Source organism: Carassius auratus, chromosome 17, assembly GCF_003368295.1.
Source record: "Carassius auratus strain Wakin chromosome 17, ASM336829v1, whole genome shotgun sequence".
Taxonomy (NCBI): domain Eukaryota; kingdom Metazoa; phylum Chordata; class Actinopteri; order Cypriniformes; family Cyprinidae; genus Carassius; species Carassius auratus.
This window is the reverse complement of record NC_039259.1, coordinates 23,684,068-23,710,111: the sequence shown is the minus strand read 5'-3', so window position 1 is coordinate 23,710,111 and position 26,044 is coordinate 23,684,068. Positions and strand designations below refer to the sequence as shown.

General features: G+C 35.6%; 2 protein-coding genes across 3 annotated transcripts in view; one reads left to right on the top strand and one right to left on the bottom strand.

The window, feature by feature from the left end:
• The window catches only part of mipol1 (mirror-image polydactyly 1), a 68,550-nt gene extending 65,575 nt beyond the window's left edge, over positions 1–2,975 (bottom strand). The window contains exon 1 of one of the 2 annotated variants that reach the window (XM_026286502.1): positions 2,817–2,975. Coding sequence is in view for 1 of the 2 variants with exons in the window: in XM_026286501.1 (XP_026142286.1) it covers positions 43–134 (92 nt within the window). In the remaining variant the exon portion in view is untranslated. Of the gene's footprint in view, positions 1–42; positions 161–2,816 lie in introns of those variants that run through there. The other variant, XM_026286501.1, reaches the window with a different exon arrangement.
• An 852-nt stretch (positions 2,976–3,827) lies between these two features.
• tyro3 (TYRO3 protein tyrosine kinase) lies at positions 3,828–24,356 on the top strand. Its single transcript, XM_026286499.1, has 19 exons — positions 3,828–4,163; positions 5,776–5,959; positions 7,832–7,932; positions 8,042–8,212; positions 14,488–14,574; positions 14,804–14,919; positions 15,950–16,130; positions 18,077–18,219; positions 18,916–19,054; positions 19,259–19,385; positions 19,513–19,607; positions 19,696–19,791; positions 20,258–20,338; positions 20,447–20,539; positions 20,640–20,761; positions 20,842–20,951; positions 21,108–21,267; positions 21,608–21,744; positions 22,437–24,356. Exons 1-19 carry the CDS (start codon positions 4,106–4,108, stop codon positions 22,849–22,851), a joined length of 2,616 nt encoding a protein of 871 aa, XP_026142284.1. The 5' UTR covers positions 3,828–4,105; the 3' UTR covers positions 22,852–24,356.
• Positions 24,357–26,044: the final 1,688 nt, after the last annotated feature.

Sequence of the window (26,044 nt, the reverse complement as noted above, 5' to 3'; positions counted from 1 at the left end):
ATCAATGTAACTGATTAACAACTGAGATCCCATAATACTCACTTTATAGACAGCTCAGTCTCCAAAGTTGATATTTTGTGTTTTGCCCTCTGAAGTGCACACTGAACATCCCGTTCCATGTTTCTGATATTCATGTGTGTGTTAGTGTGTGTAGTAAGCCGATGTTTTCTGACTGGACACTATATACTCCATCTCAGCTTGCACATCCCATGCACAAGCATGCAACATGATCCACTTGAGGATACAATGGCTGTGTCTCAAAACCTAGTGAGCTCCCCATCTAAAGGTGCATCTCAATAAATTAGAATGTTGTGGAAAAGTTCATTTCAGTAATTCAACTCAAATTGTGAAAATTCTGTATTAAATAAATTCAATGCACACAGACTGAAGTATTTTAAGTCTTTGGTTCTTTTAATTGTGATGATTTTGGCTCACATTTAACAAAAACCCACCAATTCACCATCTCAACAAATTAGAATATGGTGACATCCCAATCAGCTAATCAACTCAAAACACCTGCAAAGGTTTCCTGAGCCTTCAAAAGTCTCAGTTTGGTTCTCTAGGCTACGTAATCATGGGGAAGACTGCTGGTCTGACAGTTGTCCAGAAGACAATCATTGACACCCTTCACAAGGAGGTTAAGCCACAAACATTCATTGCCAAAGAAGCTGGCTGTTTACAGAGTGCTGTATCCAAGCATGTTAACAGAAAGTTGAGTGGAACGAAAAAAGTGTGGAAGAAAAAGATGCACAACCAACCGAGAGAACCACTGCCTTATGAGGATTGTCAAGCAAAATCAATTCAAGAATTTGGGTGAACTTCACAAGGAATGGACTGAGGCTGGGGTCAAGGCATACAGACGTGTCAAGGAAATTGATGAACCACAGACAACGTCAGAGGTGTCTTACCTGGGCTAAGGAGAAGAAGAACTGGACTGTTGCCACAGTGGTCCAAAGTCCTCTTTTCAGATGAGAGCAAGTTTTGTATTTCATTTGGAAACCAAGGTCCTAGAGTCTGGAGGAAGGCTGGAGAAGCTCATAGCCCAAGTTGCTTGAAGTCCAGTGTTTAGTTTCCACAGTCTGTGATGATTTGAGGTGTAATGTCATCTGCTGGTGTTGGTCCATTGTGTTTTTTGAAAAGTCACTGCACCCATTTACCAAGAAATTTTAGAGCACTTCATGCTTCCTTCTGCTGACCAGCTTTTTTGAAGATGCTGAATTCTTTTTCCAGCAGGATTTGGCATCTGTCCACACTGCCAAAAGCACCAAAAGTTGGTTACATGACCATGGTGTTGGTGTGTTTGACTGGCCAGCAAACTCGACAGACCTGAACCCCAGAGAGAATCTATGGCTATTGTCAAGAGGAAAATGAGAAACAAGAGACCAAAAAAAGCAGACGAGCTGAAGGCCACTGTCAAAGAAACCTGGGCTTCCAGACCACCTCAGCAGTGCCACAAACTGATCACCTCCATGCCACGCCACATTGAGGCAGTAATTAAAGCAAAAGGAGCCTCTATCAAGTATTCAGTACATGTACAGTAAATGAACATACTTTCCAGAAGGCTAATTTTTTTATTGATCTTAAGAAGTATTCTAATTTGTTGAGATTTGACCATTTTGAAGGCTCAGGAAACCTTTAAAGGTGTTTTGAGTTGATTAGCTGATTAGCATGTCACCATATTCTAATTTGTTGAGATGGTGAATTGTTGGGTTTTTGTTAAATGTGAGCCAAATTCATCACAATTAAAAGAACCATCCAAACACAAGACTTAAACTACTTCAGTCTTTGTGCATTGAATTTATTTAATAAACGAGTTTCACAATTTGAGTTGAATTACTGAAATAAATGAACTTTTCCACGACATTCTAATTTATTGAGATGCAACTGTACATAGGACTTGGTACCATGGTTAAGTTTTTACATTTATGATTTTTTTTATATGCATCATATTTATGTCAAGGTGTTCTTTGAAAACCCCTTGATATATTAATGCATGATAATCATTTTATTATGTTACTTTTGGATTTATTTAATTAATATTTGTAAAAAGTGTTAATGAGTAATTTCAATATAATAATGGCAAAAACTTTAACACCATAATAAAGGTGTACAGATCCTTCTTTGCAAGTTATACTATTTATATTTTAATTTAATAATATTTAATAACCAATCTGTTTTTTTCTATAAAAAAATAAATTTAAAATTTAAAAAGTCAAACATTTAAATTTTAAAACCCAAAATACTAAATAAGTAAAAAATGAGACCACTTTTTCCTTGCCTCAGCAGGATATATAAATTAAATGTAAAATTAAATTTAAAAAAATAATAATTTAATATAAGGACTTAATAATCCAGAAAAAAATTATGAAATTTCATCAGCATACCACAGTATTAACACCACTGTACATGCAGTACTCTTTTGTAAAGATACCAAAACAAGTGCCCAAAACTGTGGTCTAGGCAGGCAGCACACTGAGAGTTGAGACACAGCCCTTAAATCCAACCAAACAGCGGCGCGCGCACGAGTATACAATACGTGTAACAAAGTAACACTTGACTGAAGATGGAATGTTCTAAACAGGTCTAATGTGTTCCCATTTCAAATCAAGCCGTAACTGGCCAAAGAAGTAAACTAGCACCTTTAACTTGCTGCCCAAATCCCTCCTGGACTGACACACCGTCTGACGCGGCGTCAAAACACAAACAATGATTTTATTTTCTTCAACTTCATTAGTCATTCAGTGAAAGCATGCATATTTATGCAGTGAGACAACGATAGGAATAGTAATTGAAAGATGAACCGTTGTCGGACTTACCATAATAAGGATTATAGTGTCGGCGTTCGTTTGGTGCAGGTCGGACAGGATTGTTTCCTAAAAGTTTTGGAGGGGAACTTCCTATTACAGAGCGCGGAGTCACGCTTCGTTCCGGCCCGTCGGGAGAACAGACAGTGCTGCATCTGACCACTAGAGGCCGCTCACCGCTGCCTCACATACAGCACAGCAGATCACAACACTGACCCAGGACTCTTTTCGAGCGGAACCTTATAAATATAGATCACAAGGGGTTGAGTCCCGTTTCATCCCCCAGAGAACGTTAGGTGGTTTAATGTCAAATTCAGAATGAAAAAAGAGCAACATCAATAATAATAATAGTAGCCTAGTATGTAATCAAAATTAATTAATAAATTAGAAAGTAAACAAAAAGAATGTAACAGCAAGAGAATGTTAATCAATATACTTTTTTAAACTACGTTGACAAAATGTTAAATTGTAGAAAAGCCGTGCAAATAATTTTGAATTGAAAAACTTTTCTCTTCATATTTATACATAATTTTTATCACATAAAACAGTTTATTAGTATGTTATTACTTTTTTAGTACTTCTTATTTTATTTTTATTTGTAAAATAAGATGGAAAATATAATTTACCATGCATTTATTTATTTATAAAATAATAAAACAATATAATGAAAACCAGATAATTATTTAATGTGGCAAAAGCATGCTATTTCTATAACGTAATATGTTGGAAGATTTATGCATTTGGCTTTAAACTCTTTGAAAAAAGAGCGTTTTATTTTATAATTTATTTGTAGCCTAATTTATTTATGTTGATTTTAGGACAATGACAAAATGAAGTAATAAAAGCCAGTATAAAAGCCGATTATTTAATCTGGCAAAAAAAAAGCATGCTGTCTTTATAGTATAATATAAGCGAATATGCCTTTAGCTTCAAAAAACCCTGCTGTAAATAACATTTTGACGTGAATGCTGTTGTGAGGTGTAGTTGCGTCACGTGACGTACAGAGGGCGTTCTCCGACACTTCAGATGATTGCTACTGTTTCTAAACCGAGGAGCTCGACTTGAACGATGAACACTGACGAACTCGTGTAGGATTTATCAATACAATGGCCAAAAAGCTACTTTTACTGGTTTAACGACGGAAACATGATTTAATAAAGGCAAAAGGTTCATTTCGAAGTTAAAACTCCGGTGAAGAATATAATGGGATTTACGAACACCAAGTTAATTCATTAATCACCGCTGTTGAAACTTTCTTGAGGTGAAGGAGATAACTTAGCTCTTTAACAGAAGATGTTATAATGGGGGTTTCTTTTTGTATCCTGCTCTTCGTACTACACTTCAACGAGGGAATTCACGGTAAGTTTATATGATCGTAATCGTGTAAGAGTTTGTGAACGCAGTGTTTCATTAAACTCATCAGTGTTGATGATGTGTTGACGTGGATACTGTTTTAGGATAAACATCAGTTCAAGTGGAAACATACGGGACATTTATTATGAACACAAGCAGAAAGTGTCATATCCCTTCCCTCTTTTATAACCTTTTGCATAATAATTTCTCTTTCTTTATTATTTGTTTTTATTATTTATATATTTATTTATTTATTATCAAATACTGACAAGATGTCATTACAGATTAAAAAGAGCCTAAACGAATTTAAACTTAAATTTTTAAAACTTTAAACTTTACATTTTTTTATTGTTGTCGAGTGTGATTATTTATATATATATATATATATATATATATATATATATATATATATAAAACAAAACTATTTTAACCACTGTATTATAGACAGATAAGGTATTTGCAAAAGTATAAAGAAAGAGACTACTTTTATGCATCATTTTTTAACCAAATACAATTTTGAAGTTTAATTCTGCTAAAACAAACCATTTTAATCCAAAAGCCATTTAGAGTCTCTATTCTGTTACAGCTGATAGATAGATAGATAGATAGATAGATAGATAGATAGATAGATAGATAGACAGACAGACAGATAGATAGATAGGTATGCTACTTTATTGATTGTAGAGTTATATCATGAATAGGCCACTGTAGTTTCCTCTTTCCTGGGAAATGAATGTGATCTTTGATGCAGATGTTTTGGCCAGCTGTGTTGTGTTGTCACAGTGGAGATCTTTCAGACATCTTACAGCATGCATGAGGTCTGCTGTCCACAGTCAGCACGTGCACACTGTCAGAGATGCCAGAAATGGACCCAACACAAAAGACATCTTAGAAAAGGGCACAAAAGCCTCTTGAAGGCTCATTTTTGAGGTGTAGATTACATATTGCACATGTCTTGCTCTGCTATTCTCTGTGATTTACTAGACATTTAAAGGCAAGGAGCCACCAAGAAAGCATGTCAAGTGAATTTTTGTGTTTTTTAAAGAAACAGTTCACCTAAAAATGAAAATTTGCTGAAAGTTTTGCATGCCAATAAAGATGTAGGTGAGTTTATTTCTTTATCAGAATAGATTTGCAAAAATATAGCATGACATCACTTACTTACAATGGATCCTCTGCAGTGAATGGGTGCCGTCAGAATGAGAGTCCAAATAGCTGATAAAAAACATCACAATAATCAACATGACTCCAGTCCATCAGTTAACATCTTGTGAAACGAAAAAGCTGTGTTTGTAATGGAAAAATCCATTATTATGATGTTTTCAACTTGACCCCATTGCTTCCAGATAAAATTCCAGTCCATCCATAATATTGCTGTCTATTGGGTGAACTATATAATAGATATACTGTAAATAGATAATATAGATAAGAGTTTAATTAAGCTATGAAATTCATATGTATGCACAGTTTTGTTTACCAAAAATGATTTTAAGCATTTATGCATGAGCATTTGAATCTTTACCAGAACTCTCTCCGATCATGAAATGATCAGCTCATCAAGTTTGTTCAAAAGTTTTGATGTTTGCTTTAGAAACATGTCACACTGTGTGTCCGCCAGGATTACGGTTCACCAAAAACCCTTCCAACCAAACGGTGACTCAGGGTAACATGGCCCGTCTGGGCTGTGCCTTCGAGGGTTTGAGTGAACCAGAGATCATCTGGATGAAAGACGGAGAGAAGATCTACAGCACTGATCAGATGTACATCACACTGGATGCACATCACTTGGAGACCTTTCACAGGTAGGAAAACATGAACCTGCAACTGGACATCCTGAATTGTTGTTCTGCACAGACGTTTTTTTTTTCAGTGGATAGAAAGCAAATGTAACTTATTGACACTGTTTATAGGCAAGAACTGAGACATCAGACTGTGTCAAAGGGATGTCGAAACTGATTAGAATATATTGTCATATGATTTGTCAAATCTCAGTTTCACTAACTATTTTCTAAGACAAGTGCCACTATAACTAGTTTCTCAAACTAGTGTTAGGGTTTTGAAAATAAACAACATGTGTCTTGTTGACAAGTAATAGGGTTTTCAGACCATTTAGACAAGGCAGACAGTAAAACAGTTAAAAATATCTCAGAATATCATAGAGATTGGTGGGTGAACTATATTTGGTTTGGGCCATTAAGCAAAAAAAAAGACAATGTCTTTTACTTTTTTTATTTATTTATTTTTACCTAAAAGGGAGTCCAGTTGTCATGAGACTGAGGCCTTGAGATTGTGACACTATCAGTATAATTTTCTTGTTTTATCACAAGTGTGGGCACAGAGCTAGAACACCAGAACAGTTGTGGTTCTCTTTTGTTAGGTATCACATTAACTCCAACATCATAAAATCATGTTCATTACTGTGTGTATGGTAAAAGAAACCAAGAAAAAATACACTTTATCAAGGACTTTTCTGTCAAGTCTAACATGTCTGTTACTGTAGCAAGTAACTTTGCCCTTCAGAGTTATACAATATTATTTTAACCATTGATATTACTAAGAAATGTTTCTTAAGCAGCAAATCAGCATATTAAAATAATTCCCAAAGGATCACTTGATACTGAAAGACTGGAGGAATGATGCTGAAAATTCATCTTTACATCATGGAAATAAATTAAATTCTAAGATTCTAGAAATCAACTACATTAAATTGTGAAAATATTTCACAATATTACTGTTACTGTATATAAATACTTTATACAAAAATTCTTACCAACCCAAACTTTTGAATGACTATATAAATCTAAATAAAGCTCACAAACAGTGCGTCACGCTATAGTAACTTTGGAGATCATTTTGCACTTTTTCTATCGAACATCTTTGTAGGAAGGTAAATGCAGCCCCTTCTGATTGGAATGCAGGCAAAAGAGACAAAGATTAATGCAGATCAGACATGAGCTTGCTTTTCTGAAAGCATGGCTGATAATCTCTTGCACATGATGTACTCCAGTTTCCCAGTTCCTAGATGCTGATTTAGACTAAACACAGTTTGAATAGAAATTTGCTGTTGAAAGTGTTGCCTGCTGTAAGATTAGGCTAAATGGGATAACAAAGAGTGAAGAGAGAAACTTAGTGTATTACAGCAGTCACGTTTCCTTGCTGAACGCCATGCCACGCTGCCAGCATAATCTATAAATGTCTAGTTTCCTGTGGTGGGTGTCATAGCTGTAAACAAATGTATACGTCATGCGTCTCTGTTATGTGAATGCAAGTCATGCCGTTGTTTGCGCAACTGACCTTTGTCTACATAAATCTCAGCACTCTTTGACTGGCTCTTGTCTAGTTGTAAATCGTTGAGACGGATGTGTGGCATTTGCTACTTTTCTAAGTCTGTGTCAATCCAAGTCACATTTATTTGTATAGCACTTCATAAAAATACAGATGATAATAATAAACAAGAAAATAGCTGGGTTAAAGAGTTCTTTGTGAAACAAGTAGAATTTTAGCTGTAAAGCAGCTCTAAGAAAACAATAGTGTTATTATCCACCTCAATTTAGTTCAGTCTTGATTTATTTCAGTAACAATGTGCTATTATATAAATCTATGGATTTGTGCTCATGGCACATTTGGTCAATAAATGTAATTTTGATTGACAAAAAGTGTTTCTTTCTTTTTAGTGTTAAATCGGTGCAGCAACAAGATGCCGGGAAGTACTGGTGTGAGGTTGAATATCAGGGCAGGGTCATTTCCTCAGAGCCTGCTTGGATTACAGTAGAAGGTATGTCAGTTGCTGCATCAGAATCCATCAAGTAATTGATTTATTAAACTATATCTTGTTGCTTTGGTGCAAACACTATATGTATTGTCAACTCCTGCTCGTATTTTAGGTGTGCCTCATTTTGCGGTGGAACCCAAGGATGTGGCTGCAATTTCAGGGGAGCCCTTTAACCTGACGTGTGCTGCATCAGGTCCTCCAGAACCTGTGGAGGTGCTGTGGTGGCTGGGAGGGGAACAGAAGGGGGATTTCACACCCTCCCCCTCAGTTCTCTTTGTTAAAGGTGAGACACACCAAAGCCTATACGCTATAGTAACTTTGGAGATCATTTTGCACTTTTTCTATCGAACATCTTTGTAGGAAGGTAAATGCAGCCCCTTCTGATTGGAATGCAGGCAAAAGAGACAAAGATTAATGCAGATCAGACATGAGCTTGCTTTTCTGAAAGCATGGCTGATAATCTCTTGCACATGATGTACTCCAGTTTCCCAGTTCCTAGATGCTGATTTAGACTAAACACAGTTTGAATAGAAATTTGCTGTTGAAAGTGTTGCCTGCTGTAAGATTAGGCTAAATGGGATAACAAAGAGTGAAGAGAGAAACTTAGTGTATTACAGCAGTCACGTTTCCTTGCTGAACGCCATGCCACGCTGCCAGCATAATCTATAAATGTCTAGTTTATAGATTATGACACCACACCAAAGCCCCTTTCACACTGCACGTCGGACCCGCAATATTCCCGTAACATTGCCTGGTCGCCTTCTGTGTGAAAGCAACCACGTCCCGGAATTGATTACCGAATCGAACCCGGGTCGGGGACATAGTAACATTGCGGTAATCGATCCGGAACGAGCGCTGTGTGAACAAAAGCCAGATCTAATTCGGTATCGAAGTGATGACGCGCGTTATCGCGCGACTCTTTTACCGGCTGTTTTGAAGGAAGATCAACATTCGCGACGAAAACATACGTGCAAACTGTAATGAAGCAGAGATCAGTTAGTTCCTCACTTTCCGCGCTGACGCAGAGATCGTTTGCTTGCTTCAGTTAAAGTATAACGTGCCAAGCGTTGTCGACTCGTACATTACACGTCACGCGCTGATGTCACGTGTCGTTACGGGATCTTCAAGGGTTGTGTGTGAAAGCATGCACATATACTGGGTCATCACTGGCAGTGTGAAAGTGCCAAATCTAGCGACCAGGGAACAATTACAGGAACACTTTACCCCTGTATTTGCCGGAATGGCAGTGTGAAAGGGGCTCAAGGGTCTTTCCCAATACACACATTTGCAGTCTTTGCACTTGACCACTTGTCTTCTTACATGACATATATCCGGTATTTGCCCCAAATTTTCAAGTGGGTGTGAAGACTGCAAGTGTGTGTAGAACTGTTACTTGATGGGACACACTTTCAACATGTTGTAAAAATGCAAGTGATGTTTTTACAGAGCTTAATTTACATATTTGCTTTTTAATAATTTGTACCACAAATATGTGTAATGTCTAATTCAACTGTAGGGGAATGTACAGTTAAAACCCAAGGACCAGAAATGATGAATGAAGACCAGGAGTCAGAGATGCATTCAATTAAAGAAAAACTTACTGAAGAACATGGTTTGCAGTTTAATCAGCAGAAGTCAGCTTCAGTATTCTCGATTGAGTTCGTAGGCCGCTCTGCGTACAATTCAAAATCAACAACAATTATACCCTGACAGAGGATACTAATTGTGTCAATGCATAAGTCAACTAAATTCTGACTGGTTCCAAATCCAAAGACGTATATCTGATATGCTGGACATTGGCAGTTGAACGTTTGTCCTGGGACTGTCTGAGCTTCTCCCTGTACAGACAGATACTAACACACATACGCAGAAGACATAACAGAACTTCAAGGCCGTCTGGCCCTAGCTAGAATTTTATCAGTATGGTCTGTTACACACACAATATGAGGTCATCATCTTAGAGATTTAGAGAACTTGATTAATAGCCAAACAAGAAATAATGTAATAACATAATATCAATATGAAGGATATAACAACTCGGCATCCACTCCTTCACAACTTTCGCTGGAAAGTTTCCCTCAAACTTTGATGATCTTGTCCGCAAGTGCCCTAAAAATACCCAATTCACTTAATAGTCAACAGGCAGCCTTTCCAGTCATGCCCTGATCTTTGAAACTGTTCAGCAATCTTACATTAGAAATCATACATGTCAACATAGTGTATGTTCAAATCATTTGCTCAAATCAGGATAAAACTGTATTTTTTAGGTTAGTCTAATGCACATAAATGTTATAGAGAAAAGCCAATCCCAAATCACTAGCACTCCAAAGTAAAAAAAAAAACATTACTTCCTTTCCAACTGTCACCATGTTGAGCATTGCCATCCTCTCTCATTAATTTCCCACAAGTTGAACAGTTTTTAAAGTTCACCTTGCAAAGTTGAAGTTTATGCTCTTGATTAGTTAGTTGCCTCTATGCCTCAGATGCGTCTATGATTAGTTAGTTACTCCCCAATACTGCCCTGAAAACACTCCTATATTACATTGTTCAGTGGAAGTTTGTTTGTGTATATTAAACAATCAGTGATCCTGTAGTATATTAATCACATTATGAAACATCGTGTGAAACATCTAAGATTCAGAAATCCTCTTTCAAATCCTCTATCGGATGATATATTGTGCAGATTAATTGTAGAACTGAGTCACTGGTTGGTTTCAGTAGGTGGAGTGACTTTGAGTTTGTACAAAGGTGTAACAGTAGTGTGTTTCCAGTGGCGCATGTTTGTGCTTACTTGTAGTGTGATATTACATGGGGTAGTGGGAGATTTTTAGAAACGGTGACTTTATGAATGTTTTTGGTATGTTTCTTTACAGACTGTTACAAGTCATGTTCTTGTAGCAAAAAATACTTTTTGTGGTGGATAATGTCAAGGCCAGTTTACTGCCCTGCCTAGGGGTGGGCGATATCTTGATATTTAAATTATATCGAGATATTTTTTTAATCACGATATCGATTTTGACATATCGTGTATATATCGATTTATTGTTTATATTTAATTCTGATTCCGCCACTTTGCTTGTTTGTCTTCTCTGTGCTGTGCTCGCCCCCCTCCTCCTTGATTTTGTTCCCTCTCCCCTCATGTATTGTCTCATAAACATGGCAGCATCCGCAACCAGACAGGAGGCTACAGAACTAGTCTAAAAAAAAAAAAAAGGACAACTGGCTCCATTATATGGAGATACCTTGGTTTTAAAGCATCGGGCGAACAGCAGACAGATGTCTACTGTCGGGCCCTATGATTTCCACGATGCAGAAAACGCGGACAGAATCGCGGAATCCAGTCATAAAAATGGAATTTAGAGTTTAACGCGGAAATGTTACGGAATTTGTCAAATTTTGAATGAATTAATCAAAAGTAGGTAATTGCACTCACATCAAATCATGATATGGACTAATATCTGTAAATATTAAGATGAAAAGTCCTATTTAAATATGAATCCTGCATGTTCTGCGTGTCTGTGTTAATCAATGGCGCAGAAGTGTGTCTTCGTTTATTACACACACGGAAGCATGCGTGATGCTCCAGTGATTTCACCATATGTCTTCTCACTAAAAGAGGATGTGAACACATGAACAACATCTCCAGAACTGCTCTGACAGTCACTTCATGAGCATCTGACCGTTTGATTTGAGTAAAACTAGCGTCACATCACATACACAGAACTGTAAAGGTACGGTAACCCGTCAAAATAAAAGTATTTGACAGAAATATATTACTTTTGTTCAGCAGAATGTACATAGCTTACTACTACTACTACTATTAAAATGAAACATAATTTAAGGAATAATAACACAACATTTCTTCCATGTTTTATTTTTAATTGTAAATCCCCTTTGTTTACCAAAAAATAAAGGTTGCTTAATTTTCAATAATTAAAAGATAATTTAAATGAATGTTTTATCCCTTCATTTGATAACCAGAATAATGTAAATGCACAGAATTTCAGAGGGGAAAAGACATTTCACATACGGCTATTTTAAGAAAAAAAAAATTACAAATTAAGTTGTTTTTATGCATTTACATAATAACACATGCTAAAACACAGAATTAGGTAACAATAAAACGTGAAGAAAAAATAAGACATTTCATAGGGTCCTAAACATGTAATATTTGGCATATTTGTTTTTGCAGTAGTTTTGGGGGGTTATTTTTCCTGTAAATATATCGAGATATATATTGTATATTGAGATATAGCAAAAATATATATATATATTTTTTGCTCCATATTGCCCAGCCCTAGCCCTGCCTTTACATTTTGTTACTGGATCTTTTGTTCTGTCGGGGAATGCATTATAGAGATCAATACTGTCATTGTGGTGAAGCCCAGTAAAGTAAACTTTCCATTTTAATAGCGTGATGCTGAGAAATCATTGTGTCATCAGGTCTGTGTAAGACTGTGTGTCATGTGTTTATATTATCAGCCACTTGCACCTTTGGCTTTAATGGGTTTTTGACTCACTCAGTGTTGAGATGAGCTGTTGTTTTTTCTGAGGACAGATGACTCTGTCATGATTTAAAACAATGTCACAGCTGCCATGGCCTTGTTCATGAGGGCGGGTTGAGACATGTTTTTTGATATCTTTCTTTGAGTTATTGAGAAAATTCCTGTTGTCTGATTCACTCTCTTTGCAACTCACGTCTGCGAAACAAATTACCAAAAACATGACGCAGAACAACTGTCTCCAACATTGATAATAAATCAGCAAATTAGAATGATTTCTGAAGGATCATGTGACACTGAAGACTGGAGTAATGATGCTGAAAATTCAGCTTTGATCACAGGAATAAATCATATTTTAAAGTATATTAAAATAGAAACTGCTATTTTAAATTAAAATTTTACTGATCCTAAACCTTTGAACAGTAGCGTGTGTGTGTGTGTGTATGTATGAATGTGTATAAATATATATTTCTCACTGCTGTGTGTGTGCACTTGGATGGGTTAAATGCAAAGCACCAATTCCCATACTTGGCAAATGTCATGACTTTCACTTTAAAAAAATATATATTTTTAATTATCATCAAAGTAATGTTAGATTATAATGCCATTTTAATGCATGGTTTGTCTAGCGTTTGAACCTTGTGTAATAGTTGCTTATGATTCCCTGTTGTTCTCAGCATGAAAGTTGGATCTCAAAATCATAAAGCCATTGGCGAAAAAGGGTTCAAATACATAAAAATGTTAAAAATGAAAGAATTTGTGGGACCTGAAGGACTTTTCTAAAGAACAAGTGGGCTATTTAACCATTCAGGGCAAATAATGGACTCATGAACAACTATCACTAAACAAGGAACACAGCTGTGGTAACAACACCGTATTAAAGGAGCAAGCGTCTGTGAATAGGGTCATTTTTATAAATTCAACTATTATTTTCTCTTGTGGACTATATGAAAACATCTTTTACGTGAAAATTCTTATGCAGGTCAGTACTAATTAAACAAGAACATGCATTTTTTGTATGATGCGTGAAAGTGTTTATATGAGGAGGAAAACGGCCCGACAGTTCGCTCTAAACTAAACTGTTCAGGAATCTTGAGCACCTGGGACGATTTATACAGTAGCAATACAGAGCCAGCCAGTCACATCAGGTGCTGACGTGGTGATAAGCGTTTTTTCCGGTGAGCCTTTGATTCCTCTAAGAGAGGATCCTCTTCAGTGGTGGAAGACAAACCAGCAGCGATTTGCACTGCTGGCAAAAAAAGGCAAAAATCTACCTCTGTGTCCAGTGAAAGACTTTTCATTACTGCTGGGGACATTCGTTCCAAAACTCGCAACTGGCTGTCACCTGGTAATGCAGAGAGCTTTTTTTATTTTTTTATTATTAAACTCTCATTTCATGTGAAAGATTAATTTAATTATGATGCAGGAGATGTGTGTGATCGTAATATTTTTATTAATATTTGGCTACTGTTCTAATCGTAGCCTATCCTACTGTTATAAACGAAAACTAAACAGCCTACTATCCATTGTTTATTGAGTTAATGTTCAATTACATTCATTTCAGTTAAGTCACCAAACATATTCAGATTTTTAGAAAGAAAAGAAAAACACTTTTCTTTGCATTGCTGCACTTTTATCGAAAGGTTTTGGTTGTTTACTTGGGTAAGCATAAGCTTGGTAATTGTCAAAAAAACTTTTCTCACTTGTCATCCTGGCATAATGTTGCCTATTCTTTTTTTTCTTTTTTCTTTTTTACAGTTAAAATAAAATAAAATGAAAAATACATTGCTGTGGATGTTGTTTACTTCATTAATGTGTTTTACTGTGTTAATGGAATAAGGATGCGAGTAGGATTCAGTATTCGTTTCGGATTCGGCCCAAAAATCTGGATTCGGTGCATCCCTACTTTTGACCTCAACTGTACTTTCCTTGTTTTAATCTTTTGCTAATGGGGAGAAATGTGAACCATTTAATATGCATTTTTTCAAGCTTATGTTAAGATATCAGTACTCCATGAAGCGCTGACCACAGCAATGTTTCTCATTTGCTCAACCAGGTGTAAATGACAGCATAAAGTTTTACTGTGAGGCTAAGAACGCTCGAGGCATCTCCGTGTCACGCACAGGCACAGTGCACATTAAAGGTGAGACATACCATAGTGTTTTTCACTTCCAGCTCACATAACTGTTATTGCTGTAATTCCATAAATAATGGAAAATGAGTTGTTGTTTTGGTAGTAATCCATCATATATTTTAACAACTGTATTACACAGTCAACCACGCAAATACAACCACAGAAGTCTGAAGGCACAGAAAGAGGATAAATACAAGTTGTTATAATGCTTTTCTTTACATGTGATTCTTATGTGCAGTCCGCCCTGATTCCCCCCAGGATGTCAAGGTACATCATGTGTCTGATCTTAATATAACGTTAACATGGACTCCAGGTTTCACTGGGCACTCACAGCTTTCCACCTGCACTATACAGGTAGAGTATACCTGTTTCTACATAGCTTTTGATATTGTTGCATGTTTTTTCTGTTAATGTCCTCATGCTTGTCCTATTTCCGTACAGTCTTAGTAGACCCCAAAATGAAAATCATTTATTCACCATCTTGTTATTCCAAACCCGTATGACTTTCCTCTTGTGTAACACATGGCATATGTTCGGGAGAATGCTTTGCTCTTCTCACAGTTGGGTGGGCTCCTTTTTTAAGCACCCAGCCCCATTGACTTGCATAGTATGGCACTCTTCCTTTAACAATATGGTGTTTGGTTCTCAGATAACTTTAACTCAGATAAGGTTCACTTTTAGGTTTTAGCTTAGATTGTGCTCGTGGCCCATAAAATAGATCCTCATTACATTTGGAGAAGAGTGAGACATCTGTAAAAACAAAGCAGTCCCACTGCTCTCTTCAGAAAACATTTTTCATGTGAAAAAAAAAAAAAGTCTCTTTATATAAGCATATTCCTTCCATGAAATAAAAATCTAAACAAGGTAATTACACCTCTTTGTCTCACAAGTCTGATGTTTTTAAAACAAATCTGAGTTGTATACCTCACAACTGTAAGTTATATACACAATTCTTTTTCAGTTGTGAGTTTATAAATTGCAATAACATTTTTTTTTTTGTTTTAATCTGTGACTTGAAACAAAAAGTAAAATGTACATTTTGAATTCAGAGAAAAAAATCATAATAAACTCATAAGGGCGAATTTATAACTTTCAATTTTGAGAAGAAAAGTCAAGAATTACGAGATCTATACTCACAATTATGAGTTTAGAACTTGAAATTGCAAGGTATAAACTTTCAATTGTTACAAAAAGTCCGAATTGCAAGATATAAACATGAAGTCACTTTTATTCCATATAGCCTTATTAATTACAAAATAAGCTTTTATATGTATCTAAGTAAATAATTAGCAAATTCTTTTAGTTTTTTACCAGTTTTACCAGGCTCATATTTAGATTGTGTGTCATAATAGGATGAGAAATATCTGATTTAATCTACTTGTAGGTGTCAAAGGGACCTGGAAAGAAGGTAAAACTTCCTGATGTGGATGTGGAAGTTCCTCCCTTCCAGCATGTGTTTGAGGGACTCAGCAGATACTCAAATTACAGTGTGAGAATCCGGTGTGATAACGAGGTGGGCTCTTCTCCCTTCTCTCCCTGGGTGGACTTTCACACTCCAGAGGCAGGTATGTGAAACATTAGACAAGGTAATGTCATTATGCATGAATGGTGTTTCTTTCTAATGTCTTCTGAGTCAAATTAACAGTAATGGCTTTTTTTTCTCTCAAATGGCATTGCTGTTGAGATTAAATTGCAGATGTGCATTCATGTATTTGGCAAACACTTTTATCTGAAACAGCTTGTATTGTATTCGAAGTAAGCATTTTATCAGCTCTTGCATTCCCTGATAATCGACCCCTTCACCTTAGCATAGCTAGCTCAGTGCTCTACTATTTGATTTAGAGAATGGTAAGGTTCCCATAGGCAAAATTGATTAGACCTTCTCTAGTCAAAATGTTTTAGCTTTTTTTGCTTTAAAATATTGAATAGGCTATAAACTGCTTATAATGAGTGCAATGTCTATAAACAGATTTTTGAGGATGCATCTATCTTTCTTGATTTTAAACACAATAACTTAATATGCAGACTATAAATAAGCTATTCCAAGCCCCCCTGAAATCAGTGTATATTGGAAAACTCCAATTCATTCAGTCAGAAGGGGTTCGTTTTGAAAATCATAATAACGTTTACTACTGTAAATTTTGTTTGTGTTAATAGTTTTAATTCAATTTTATTTTTATATTTTCAGATTTTATTTTACATTTTAAATTCTGTTAACAGTTTTAGTAATTTTGTTGTTATTAACATTAACATCATTAGTTTTTGTTTAATGTCTATAAAGTTTTTATTTGTTTTAGTTTTATTTTAGTGAATAAATTTAAACAGAATGAAAATTATAAATGCTATTATAACTAGCGGTAATAAAATAATAAAAAACATATATATATATATATATATATATGTATACATTTAAAACAATTTATGACAATTATTTACAATTAAAATATTTAGTATACAATGAATAAATAATGAAATTTAATTTAAAAAATATTAAATAAATTATACAAATAATAAATAATAAATCCTACATTTCTTTTGATTTTCATGTAAAATTTCATCTGGTCATCCTTATATTTTGTGTCTGCATGAAAAATAGAAGGAAGGAAGGAAATAAATTGCATTTGTAGAAAGAAAAAAAGAAAGCTTATAGCTACAACATGCTTTGTTGCATACATCACTAAATTATTAAGCTTGGATCAATGAGGACTAATTGACACTGACATATTTAGTTCCAAACTGTGGTAAAACATTACGGAGTGACTAACGTTTTTAACATAAAACCGTTAGCCAGTCTGACCAACGTTTTGGTGGGTTGGAAGTAAACAAACGACCCAGAGAGCTGGTTCTGGCCAGATGCCTGGGGTGAGGGGGTTTGGAAGGGGAGGAGCTGGTGGATGGGTTTGAGGAGCAGAAGGGGTTTCTGAAGTTGACCCTGTTTGCATGTTTGTAAACTGCTAGCACTGGCTGCAGTCCAGTAGATTCCAGGCTGAGTGGTACAATGGGCCATTGTGTGTGTCCCCAATCCATATCAATGCAATGCTGCCACATACAGCGTTTAATATGCTGCCACCTACTGGCCAAAACAGTCGTTTCAACTGTTTAAATGGCAATTCATTACATTTACATTAGATTTATGCATTTAGCAGATCCCTTTATCTAAAGTGGATTACAGTGCATTCAGGCAATACATTTTTTTTTACCAGTATGTGTGTTCCCTGGGGATTGAACCCATGACCTTTTGCACTGCCAACACAGGAACACCGTTATTTTCTTATTTCTTAAGTATAAATAAGTGTGTACTACTATCCATTTTAAATCCATTTCCTCTAATTATTGAGGACACCCCCCCCCCCCAAATTCAGTGGGGAAAATGTAAACAAATTCCATCTGGGCCTGGCTGTGACTGATTTATTGTTATGCAGAGGTGTTTGACTCAAACTTTTGTCTATACAGTGGTAATTGACCCTCTCCACTCTCCCTTTTTTACTGTATTCATATCTCCCTTACACAGCACCATCAGCAGCTCCAAAGAACTTCACCTTTGAACTCAGCGAGCAGCAGCTCACTCTGTCCTGGGCAGCACTGGATCAGGAGGAGCTGCGTGGAAGGCTGCTGGCTTACAGAGTGCAGTGGAACCAGGGAGGAGAGAGTCAGGTACATCATTGTAAAGCAAGACACTTAGAAAGGAAATTTTATTATTGAACTTAATTGATTCATTATCAAATCTGAAAGATTGAATTTAACTGAATTAAGTAACTGAATTAACTGAATTAAGTAAATATTGAACTGACTTGAGCTGGAAAATGGCAATATTTAATTCTTTAATTAAAAAAATGTGCAACATTGACATCATTATTAATTGAAATTAAATCAACATTGAATCCAAATTGAATTGAAGAATGACACTATTGCCGCCTTTAGAGTTGTTTTAAATCTGAAATTGAAGTAATTTTATAATTTATGAATTTTGCATCATTAATACTGTTATTATTACTGTGAAGCTTTTAAACAATCTGTATTGTATGTAGCTCTTTCTCTCTCTCTCTCTCTCTCTCTCTCTCTCTCTCTCTCTCTCTCTCTCTCTCTCTCTCTCTCTCTCTCTCTCTCTCTCTATATATATATATATATATATATATATATATATATATATAATGATTTGAAACATTATTGATCATATAAAAAATTACCGTCATCCTGTTTTTGGTGATGGGAAAAATTGTATTTGTTTCTTTGATAAAATATCATATACATGGCAAGTTTGGATGTCCAAAGGCCATTCATTTTCCTCTGTCATGACATTTATGAGTTACCCACCCTTAACTTTGCACAATTTGCTTTCTGTCTTTATAGGATCCCTTACTTTTCAAAGACAATGTTGCCCGTCTCTCGGGTGCAGGGCGCTTCTTTAACGCCACTTTCCGGGTTGCAGCATGCACAACGGCAGGATGTGGCCCGTGGAGTCAGCCTGTTCTCGTGATGCCCGTGTCAGGTCTGTCCACTCTCATTGTCTGCCCTCCTGCCTTTTGAAATTGGGATTTCTGCAGTCACTGCAGCCTTTTTGTGACCGCATGTTCCCATAATGCAGCACTCTGAGAGATTTATTTTCTTTGTGTGGCTCATTATGCAGGAATGGCATGGCTTCAGGCACTTTTGAGCAGAAGTGGTGTTTAACACTCTTGTCGTCTCGTTTCAGCCAGGCAGGCTCAGACGCAGAGGGGTCACGTGTGGGTGGGGCTGCTTTTCGGCCTTCTGGTGGCCACCATGGTGGGACTCCTGTTGATTGTACTGGTACGCAACAGAGGCAAAGAGACCCAGTTTGGGTATGTTTTTATTGTATGTGACACATTAATACACCATATATCTTGCCCAAAATGCAGTAACTGTCTGAAATACAACTGAAACCTGGTAAACTGGTAATTTTTTTTTAATGTTTTGGTTTGTTTGCAGGTCTGCATTTGCAGCTTCAGGGACAGATGTACCAGTTTCCTTTACAGCTGCCAGGTCCTTCAACAGACAGTTCCCTGAGCCCCCAGAATCCACATGTAAGTGAACACATTGCTGCACCATCATTGACATCTTACAGTACATGCTTTACAGGAAAATATGAATTTCGAATCTGTTTCCCTCTAGTGGACAGTCTAGGAATCAACAGTGATTTAAAGGCCAAGTTGCAGGATGTTCTGATCTCTGAAAGGCTATTAACTCTGGGACGCATGCTTGGAAAAGGTACATTATGACTTGATCATTCAGATGATTAATTATTAATGATGATTCAGTTCTGAAAACCATTTTTGCTGCTTAACATTTTTGTGGAAACCGATACGTTGTTGTTGTTATTTTTGATGAATAGAAAGTTAAAAAGAACTGAATAGATTCTAAAAAGCTTGATGAAATATCCATTGTAACATTATAAATGTCTTTACTGTCACTTTTGATCAATTTTTATGTATCTCAATCAATAAAAGTGTCTAAATCTTACTGATCCCAACCTTTTGCATCACAGTTTGACCAGAAGTATTAAAATGTTTTCAGTGTTGATAGTAAAAAGAAATGTTTCTTGAGCAGCAAATCGGCATATTTCTGAAGGATCATGTGACACTGAATACTGGAGCAATGATGCTGAAAATCACAGAAATAAAACCACTTTAAAATGTATCAATAGATATCTAATTTTCTGGGTTTTGTTTTCTAGGTGAGTTTGGCTCTGTGAGAGAAGCGTTTCTCAAATCAGAAAATAATTCTGGGCAGAAGGTTGCTGTGAAAGTCCTAAAAAGTAAGTGTAGCTCTAAAATGATTAGTTAATGAGCAGGTGGATGTCTGTGGCCCATGATATTGGTCATTGTTTCTGTATAATGATGTATCTCTCTCTGTGCTCTTACAGCTGACATTAACTCATCCAGTGACATTGAGCAATGTCTGAAAGAGGCTGCCTATATGAAAGACTTCCATCATCCCAATGTCATTCAGCTCATTGGTTAGAGCACACTTTTCCTTTTCTGCTTGACCTTTGGATTGCAATGTCTTTGCTTTAATAAATGTGGTTAGCAAATATGGTTGTGATTTGACTCCCGCAGGTGTGAGTCTGCATGGGAGAGCCCAGCAGAGGCTACCTATTCCTATGGTGATCCTTCCCTTCATGAAACATGGAGATCTCCACACGTATCTTCTCATGTCACGCTTCGGAGATGAACCTTTCGTATGTTTATTACCTGTCACATCCTCAAACACATAGCTACTGTAGATGTAGATGTCTGAATTTGTCTCTTGTTATTGTAGACTCTGTCTCAGCAAGTTCTTATCCAGTTCATGCTGGATATTGCTCGAGGGATGGAGTATCTAAGCAGCAAAAACATCATCCATCGGGATTTGGCTGCTCGCAACTGCATGTGAGTTATTTCATGTGCATGTTACAGGAACGCATTTTTTGATCATATTTAATAGGCATGTAAACTATCCAAATGTATTTATATTGCTTATTTACCACAAACTCTCTGGAATAGCTCAAGTGTAATATTTCTCATCATCTGCCTCCTCACTATTAGGTTGAATGAAAACATGAGTGTGTGTGTAGCAGATTTTGGTCTCTCAAAGAAAATCTACAGCGGTGACTACTATAGACAAGGATCTGTCTCTAAGTTGCCTGTAAAGTGGATTGCTTTGGAAAGCCTGGCAGATAATGTCTACACAACACAGAGTGATGTGGTAATGTATTAAAGACACTGTTTGTCTGTATGCATTACTTATTTAATATTAGTTGTTAGTATTTCATACTTCTAGACCTTCTTCTTAAAAAATTACTACTGTATCATTGCTATGCACACAACGGTCGTTATATAATTTCGAGGTCATAACATATTTGACAACAGAATGATCAGATTAAATCTAATATCCCAGAAAGCCATGTATAATATATATTTCTTAAAACAAAAAATGCTCATGACTCCTTAATTGTTTTTACTAGTGTAAGTAGTCCTTGTTCATCTGATAAAGCTTTTATTGTACTTGGTACTGATGTGTACATTTTTTTTTTTTTTTTTTAAAGTGGGCATTTGGTGTAACCATGTGGGAGATCATGACTAGAGGCCAAACACCTTATCCAGGGGTGGAGAACTCTGAAATTTATGAGTATCTTATCAAAGGAGAAAGACTCAAACAGCCTCCTGACTGTCCTGCTGACATGTACGTTTTATTATGTCATATATTTTAATTTATTTTAAGAAAATAGAATAATGTCTCTAAAATGCATTCCTTTTGCATTTATTTGGTCAAAGACCGCATTTATTTAAAACGAAAATACAACAAAAACAGCAATGTTTTGAAATATTATTATTACAATTTATAATAACTATTTTCTGTTTTAGTGTATAATAAATTTTTATTTATTTCTGATATGCTGCTCAAGGAAAATTTTATAATTTCTTATGTTTAATTTTTTATTCTATTTATATATTTCAGGGTTCTTTTATGAAAAGTTATTTCAGAACAGCAGTATTTATTATAACGTTTTCGGCAATGTAAAATAATCTCTTTATTTAACCACTTTTTATCATTTTAATGCATCCTTGCTGAATAAAAGTATAAATTTCTTTAAAATATCTATATATATTATTGACACCAGACTATTGCATGGTAGTGTATTAAATACTAAAAGTCACAAAACTTTTTTTAAACCATACTAATTTTACATATTAATTCTGCTTGTAAATAAACAGATTATTGGAGTATATTTTACAAGTGAATACAATTTAAATATTTCTGCCTCAAAATTTACTTACTTGTGTGTGTGTGTGTGTGTGTGTGTGTGTGTGTGTGTGTGTGTGTGTGTATATATATATATGTATATATAACGATTCCATCTTTCTCACTTTCAGTTATGAAATCATGCACAGCTGTTGGTCTCCTGTCCCAAAGTGCCGTCCTAGTTTCCAACAACTCATTGACCAGTTGGAGCTCTTGTGGGCAAAGCTAAATCCAGCTCCTGAACCGCTGCTGTATGTGAACCTGGAGGAAGAGGATGGAGAAAAGGCTTCTGGGCCGGTGGCAGATGCTGGGACCCCTAGCAGTGAAGAGCCCTCATGGGGGGTATCTTGGCAGTGTGTAGGTATAGATGAAGATGAAAAGGACTGGTTAATGGTGTCATCAGGAGCTGCTCTTGCTATTGGTGGAGACTACCGGTACATCATTGGCCCACATGGTAGCGTCATTGATGAAGAAAGCAGGCACTCTGACGACGGCCTGTCTGAGGATGTCAAGGACGAGGAAGAGGATGTTATCATTAATGTGTGATTTTTGTTGTCATTTTTCCCCATGCTTACATAATCTATAGGGTAATGATTGCACAACTTGTAAAGACTCTTGTAAAAGAACAGTGAGTCCATAAAACATTCCTTTGTTGTTTTACTGGTGAAATTCCAGGAATAATGCTTAACACAAAGAGCTGTTCTCCATGCTAAGTCTAGAGGCATGACGTGGGCATACAATCAGCTGCTAATATCTTTTAGAAACATGATTTGACACCGTTATTTCAATGGTAATTACTAATTATGACTAGAAAAGCCAGTGTTTCAACAAATGTGTTTTAAAGTGTAAAATGTGTCCTTGTGCAAATGTTTCTTTGCTGGTACCGTGCCGGCATTTTTTTGTGTTTTGTATGTGTGAAGCTTCAATCACAGCCTGGAACTCACATTTTTGCACATTTGTTATGTTGCATGAAGAAATTATTTTGGATTTATAATGCATATTATGACATCTACTCAGACTGTCATTGTTATATTTGTACTAAAAGGAATGTTCTGGGCTAAATACAAGTTGAGCTGTGTAAGCTTACTGAATTATTTCTATGGAAGTGTTTTTAGAAGAGCAAAACATGTGAAAGATTTGCCACAAGTTTCACTCCTGATTATAATGCCATAGAAAATAAGAGCTTATAGAAACAAACAGAAATATGTTGTGTATAGAGCAATTGCACTGTAGAACTCCATTGTAAACATGTTACCATCAACACTTTTTTTTGTTTGTTTGGGAGCGCAGAGTTATTTTCTATGGTTGTTTCTTTTAAACCAGATCATTCCGTTAGCCTGCACAGTAAATCTTTAAAGCAATCTGAAAATGGGATATCAAGGGACAACAGGTTTTATAATGTGCAAATTATTTGTCTTATGCTGTATGTTATGATTACTCAAACAGCAAGAGTTGCAGCGTAGAATGAAAGAGCTAATTGTGTTTTTTAACCTGTTAATAAGCTATGTACGATCTCTTCAGTGGACGTTTCTAAAATCAGTAGATTTTGTGTATTAGTTCAATACTGTACACTGTAGGCCTACAACTCAGTTTTAGAGTCATGTTAGGTCATGTAACAAACTTTCATACGTGTCATATGTGTTGTGAATAAATCTGACACATCATTCAGTGTTTTTAACACTTATAAAGGGGACTGCCTGCTCATCCCAGAACAATTAAATGGGCAAAGATGATGTTAGCATGGAATACCTACCATGAAGATATCATTAAACTTGGAAATAGACTAAAATGGGTTTATTATAATTACAGCTATACAGATTTCAACCATAGAGTAGATTTCAACACAGTCCAGACAAGTGAACAATACCTTTAATACAAGCAAAATGTGGATTTTTGTAGTTGTTTCATAGTTATTACATCTAGCAAGAATGTTGCACAAAAAAGCAATGCCTTTGATCTTATTGTTGACCTTCTGCGTGGTGCTTACAACTGTGAACTTGTAGAATTTTTTCCAGTTTGTTCATTAAACTCTAAATAAAACATTCATTCTAGTCTCAAAAAATTATTTGGGATTTGATATATGTGTGTGTGAGTGTGTTTAAAGGGTAGTTTTTCAGAAACTTCCATTTTGGTATGGCAAACTGTCTAAAACTTAGACCACATTATTAGATTACCTTTTGGCTTTATGAATACATATAAATGACAGCTTAACTTTTTTTTTTTTGCAATTATTTCAAGACCACATAAATCATGTTTTGTCACTGGTGGTGCCTTCATCAATATATATAAAAAAGATTTTATTAAATATTTTTTAGTTCTTTTTTTTCAGCACGTAGTCAGAGTTACAAAAAAATACTGAAAATGCAAGAAATAAGGAGGTTATGTTTTATTTAATTTGAAAGAAAAAACACCTACCAGTGACATGAATGACCAGAGACATAAGATCTGATATACTGATCTTCACTGGTGTTACCAATAAGGAAGGTAACACCAGTGACAATTTTCACGACAAATGCATTTTTCAAAATGTCTGCTGTAAGGTTTCAAACCATATGTCAATCATTGCATACTCACTAAATTAAGTAGTTTAATCCATTTTTCAACTCCCTAACAATAAATAGGTCATACCAGTGACGTAAACTAAAAGCTTAATATGAAATCACGAGTTAAATTAGAAAATGTCTGATAACTGAAAAGAAACAGTGGACTTATCATGGGCTTTTTTTCATAAATCTTAAGAAAATAGGAAGGAGGAAGTCAAGTGATGTCATCAGTGTGATTTTTATTACAAAATGACAGATTTTTGTCAAACGGTAACACCAGTGACACAACTCCAGGTGACCACTGTTCTCACTATATATTATATAATATTAATTCAACATTTTATTTTATTATGCCATTTATATTATATATTTGATAGTTATGAATACATTTTTAGTAAATTAAATGGTAGAAAAAAAATATTTTGACTGCAAAATAAAGCAGTTTCCCTCTGTACATGGCTGTGGGGACAAGCAGTTTTGTGGTGCTTGGAATTCTTTATAATTAATTAAAAACAAATATTGCCACATTTATGGCACAAGAACATCTAATTGCTCAAATAACACATTGTTTTATTTTAAAATATAATTTTTTTAACCCTAATGTGTTTTTCAATTGTAATATTTCTGTAAAGGCTAGGGACAGAAAAATGGACGTTTCTGTAAAAAGACCCTAAAATTGACCCAAGAGATGAATACAGAACTGATACAGAATTCTAAAGATGGGATTCAAATATTTTAAGGAAGAGCCTATTGTGTATAACGTTTAAAAGTTAGTATTACTTTCAAACTGGAATTCCAGAAACAATGAAGTATTTTTTTCTTCTTCTTCACTGAGGTGGTCTACCAAATAGGCTACTGCATTCTCAGGTAAGCAAAATCCCAAAACTTACTGTACATTAATAGTTTATCTCAGTCAAGACAATTAACTTGACTAGTTTTATTGGTCTTTACATGTTAAACCCCTTCGACCTTTATACAACTGCCTGTCCTTCGACAATGACAACAACTAAAGCTAAACAAACGAATGTGGAGCATTAATGAAGAACTGTAAGGAATAACAAACAAAACCCCTTTGTCTCGAAATCCACGTTTATGATCCCCAAATGAATCTAGGATGACAAATCTTTATATTTGATTTAAAAGAAAAGCGTTTTATGTGACGACCTTTTTTTCTCTGCGATAATCGTTATTCGAAT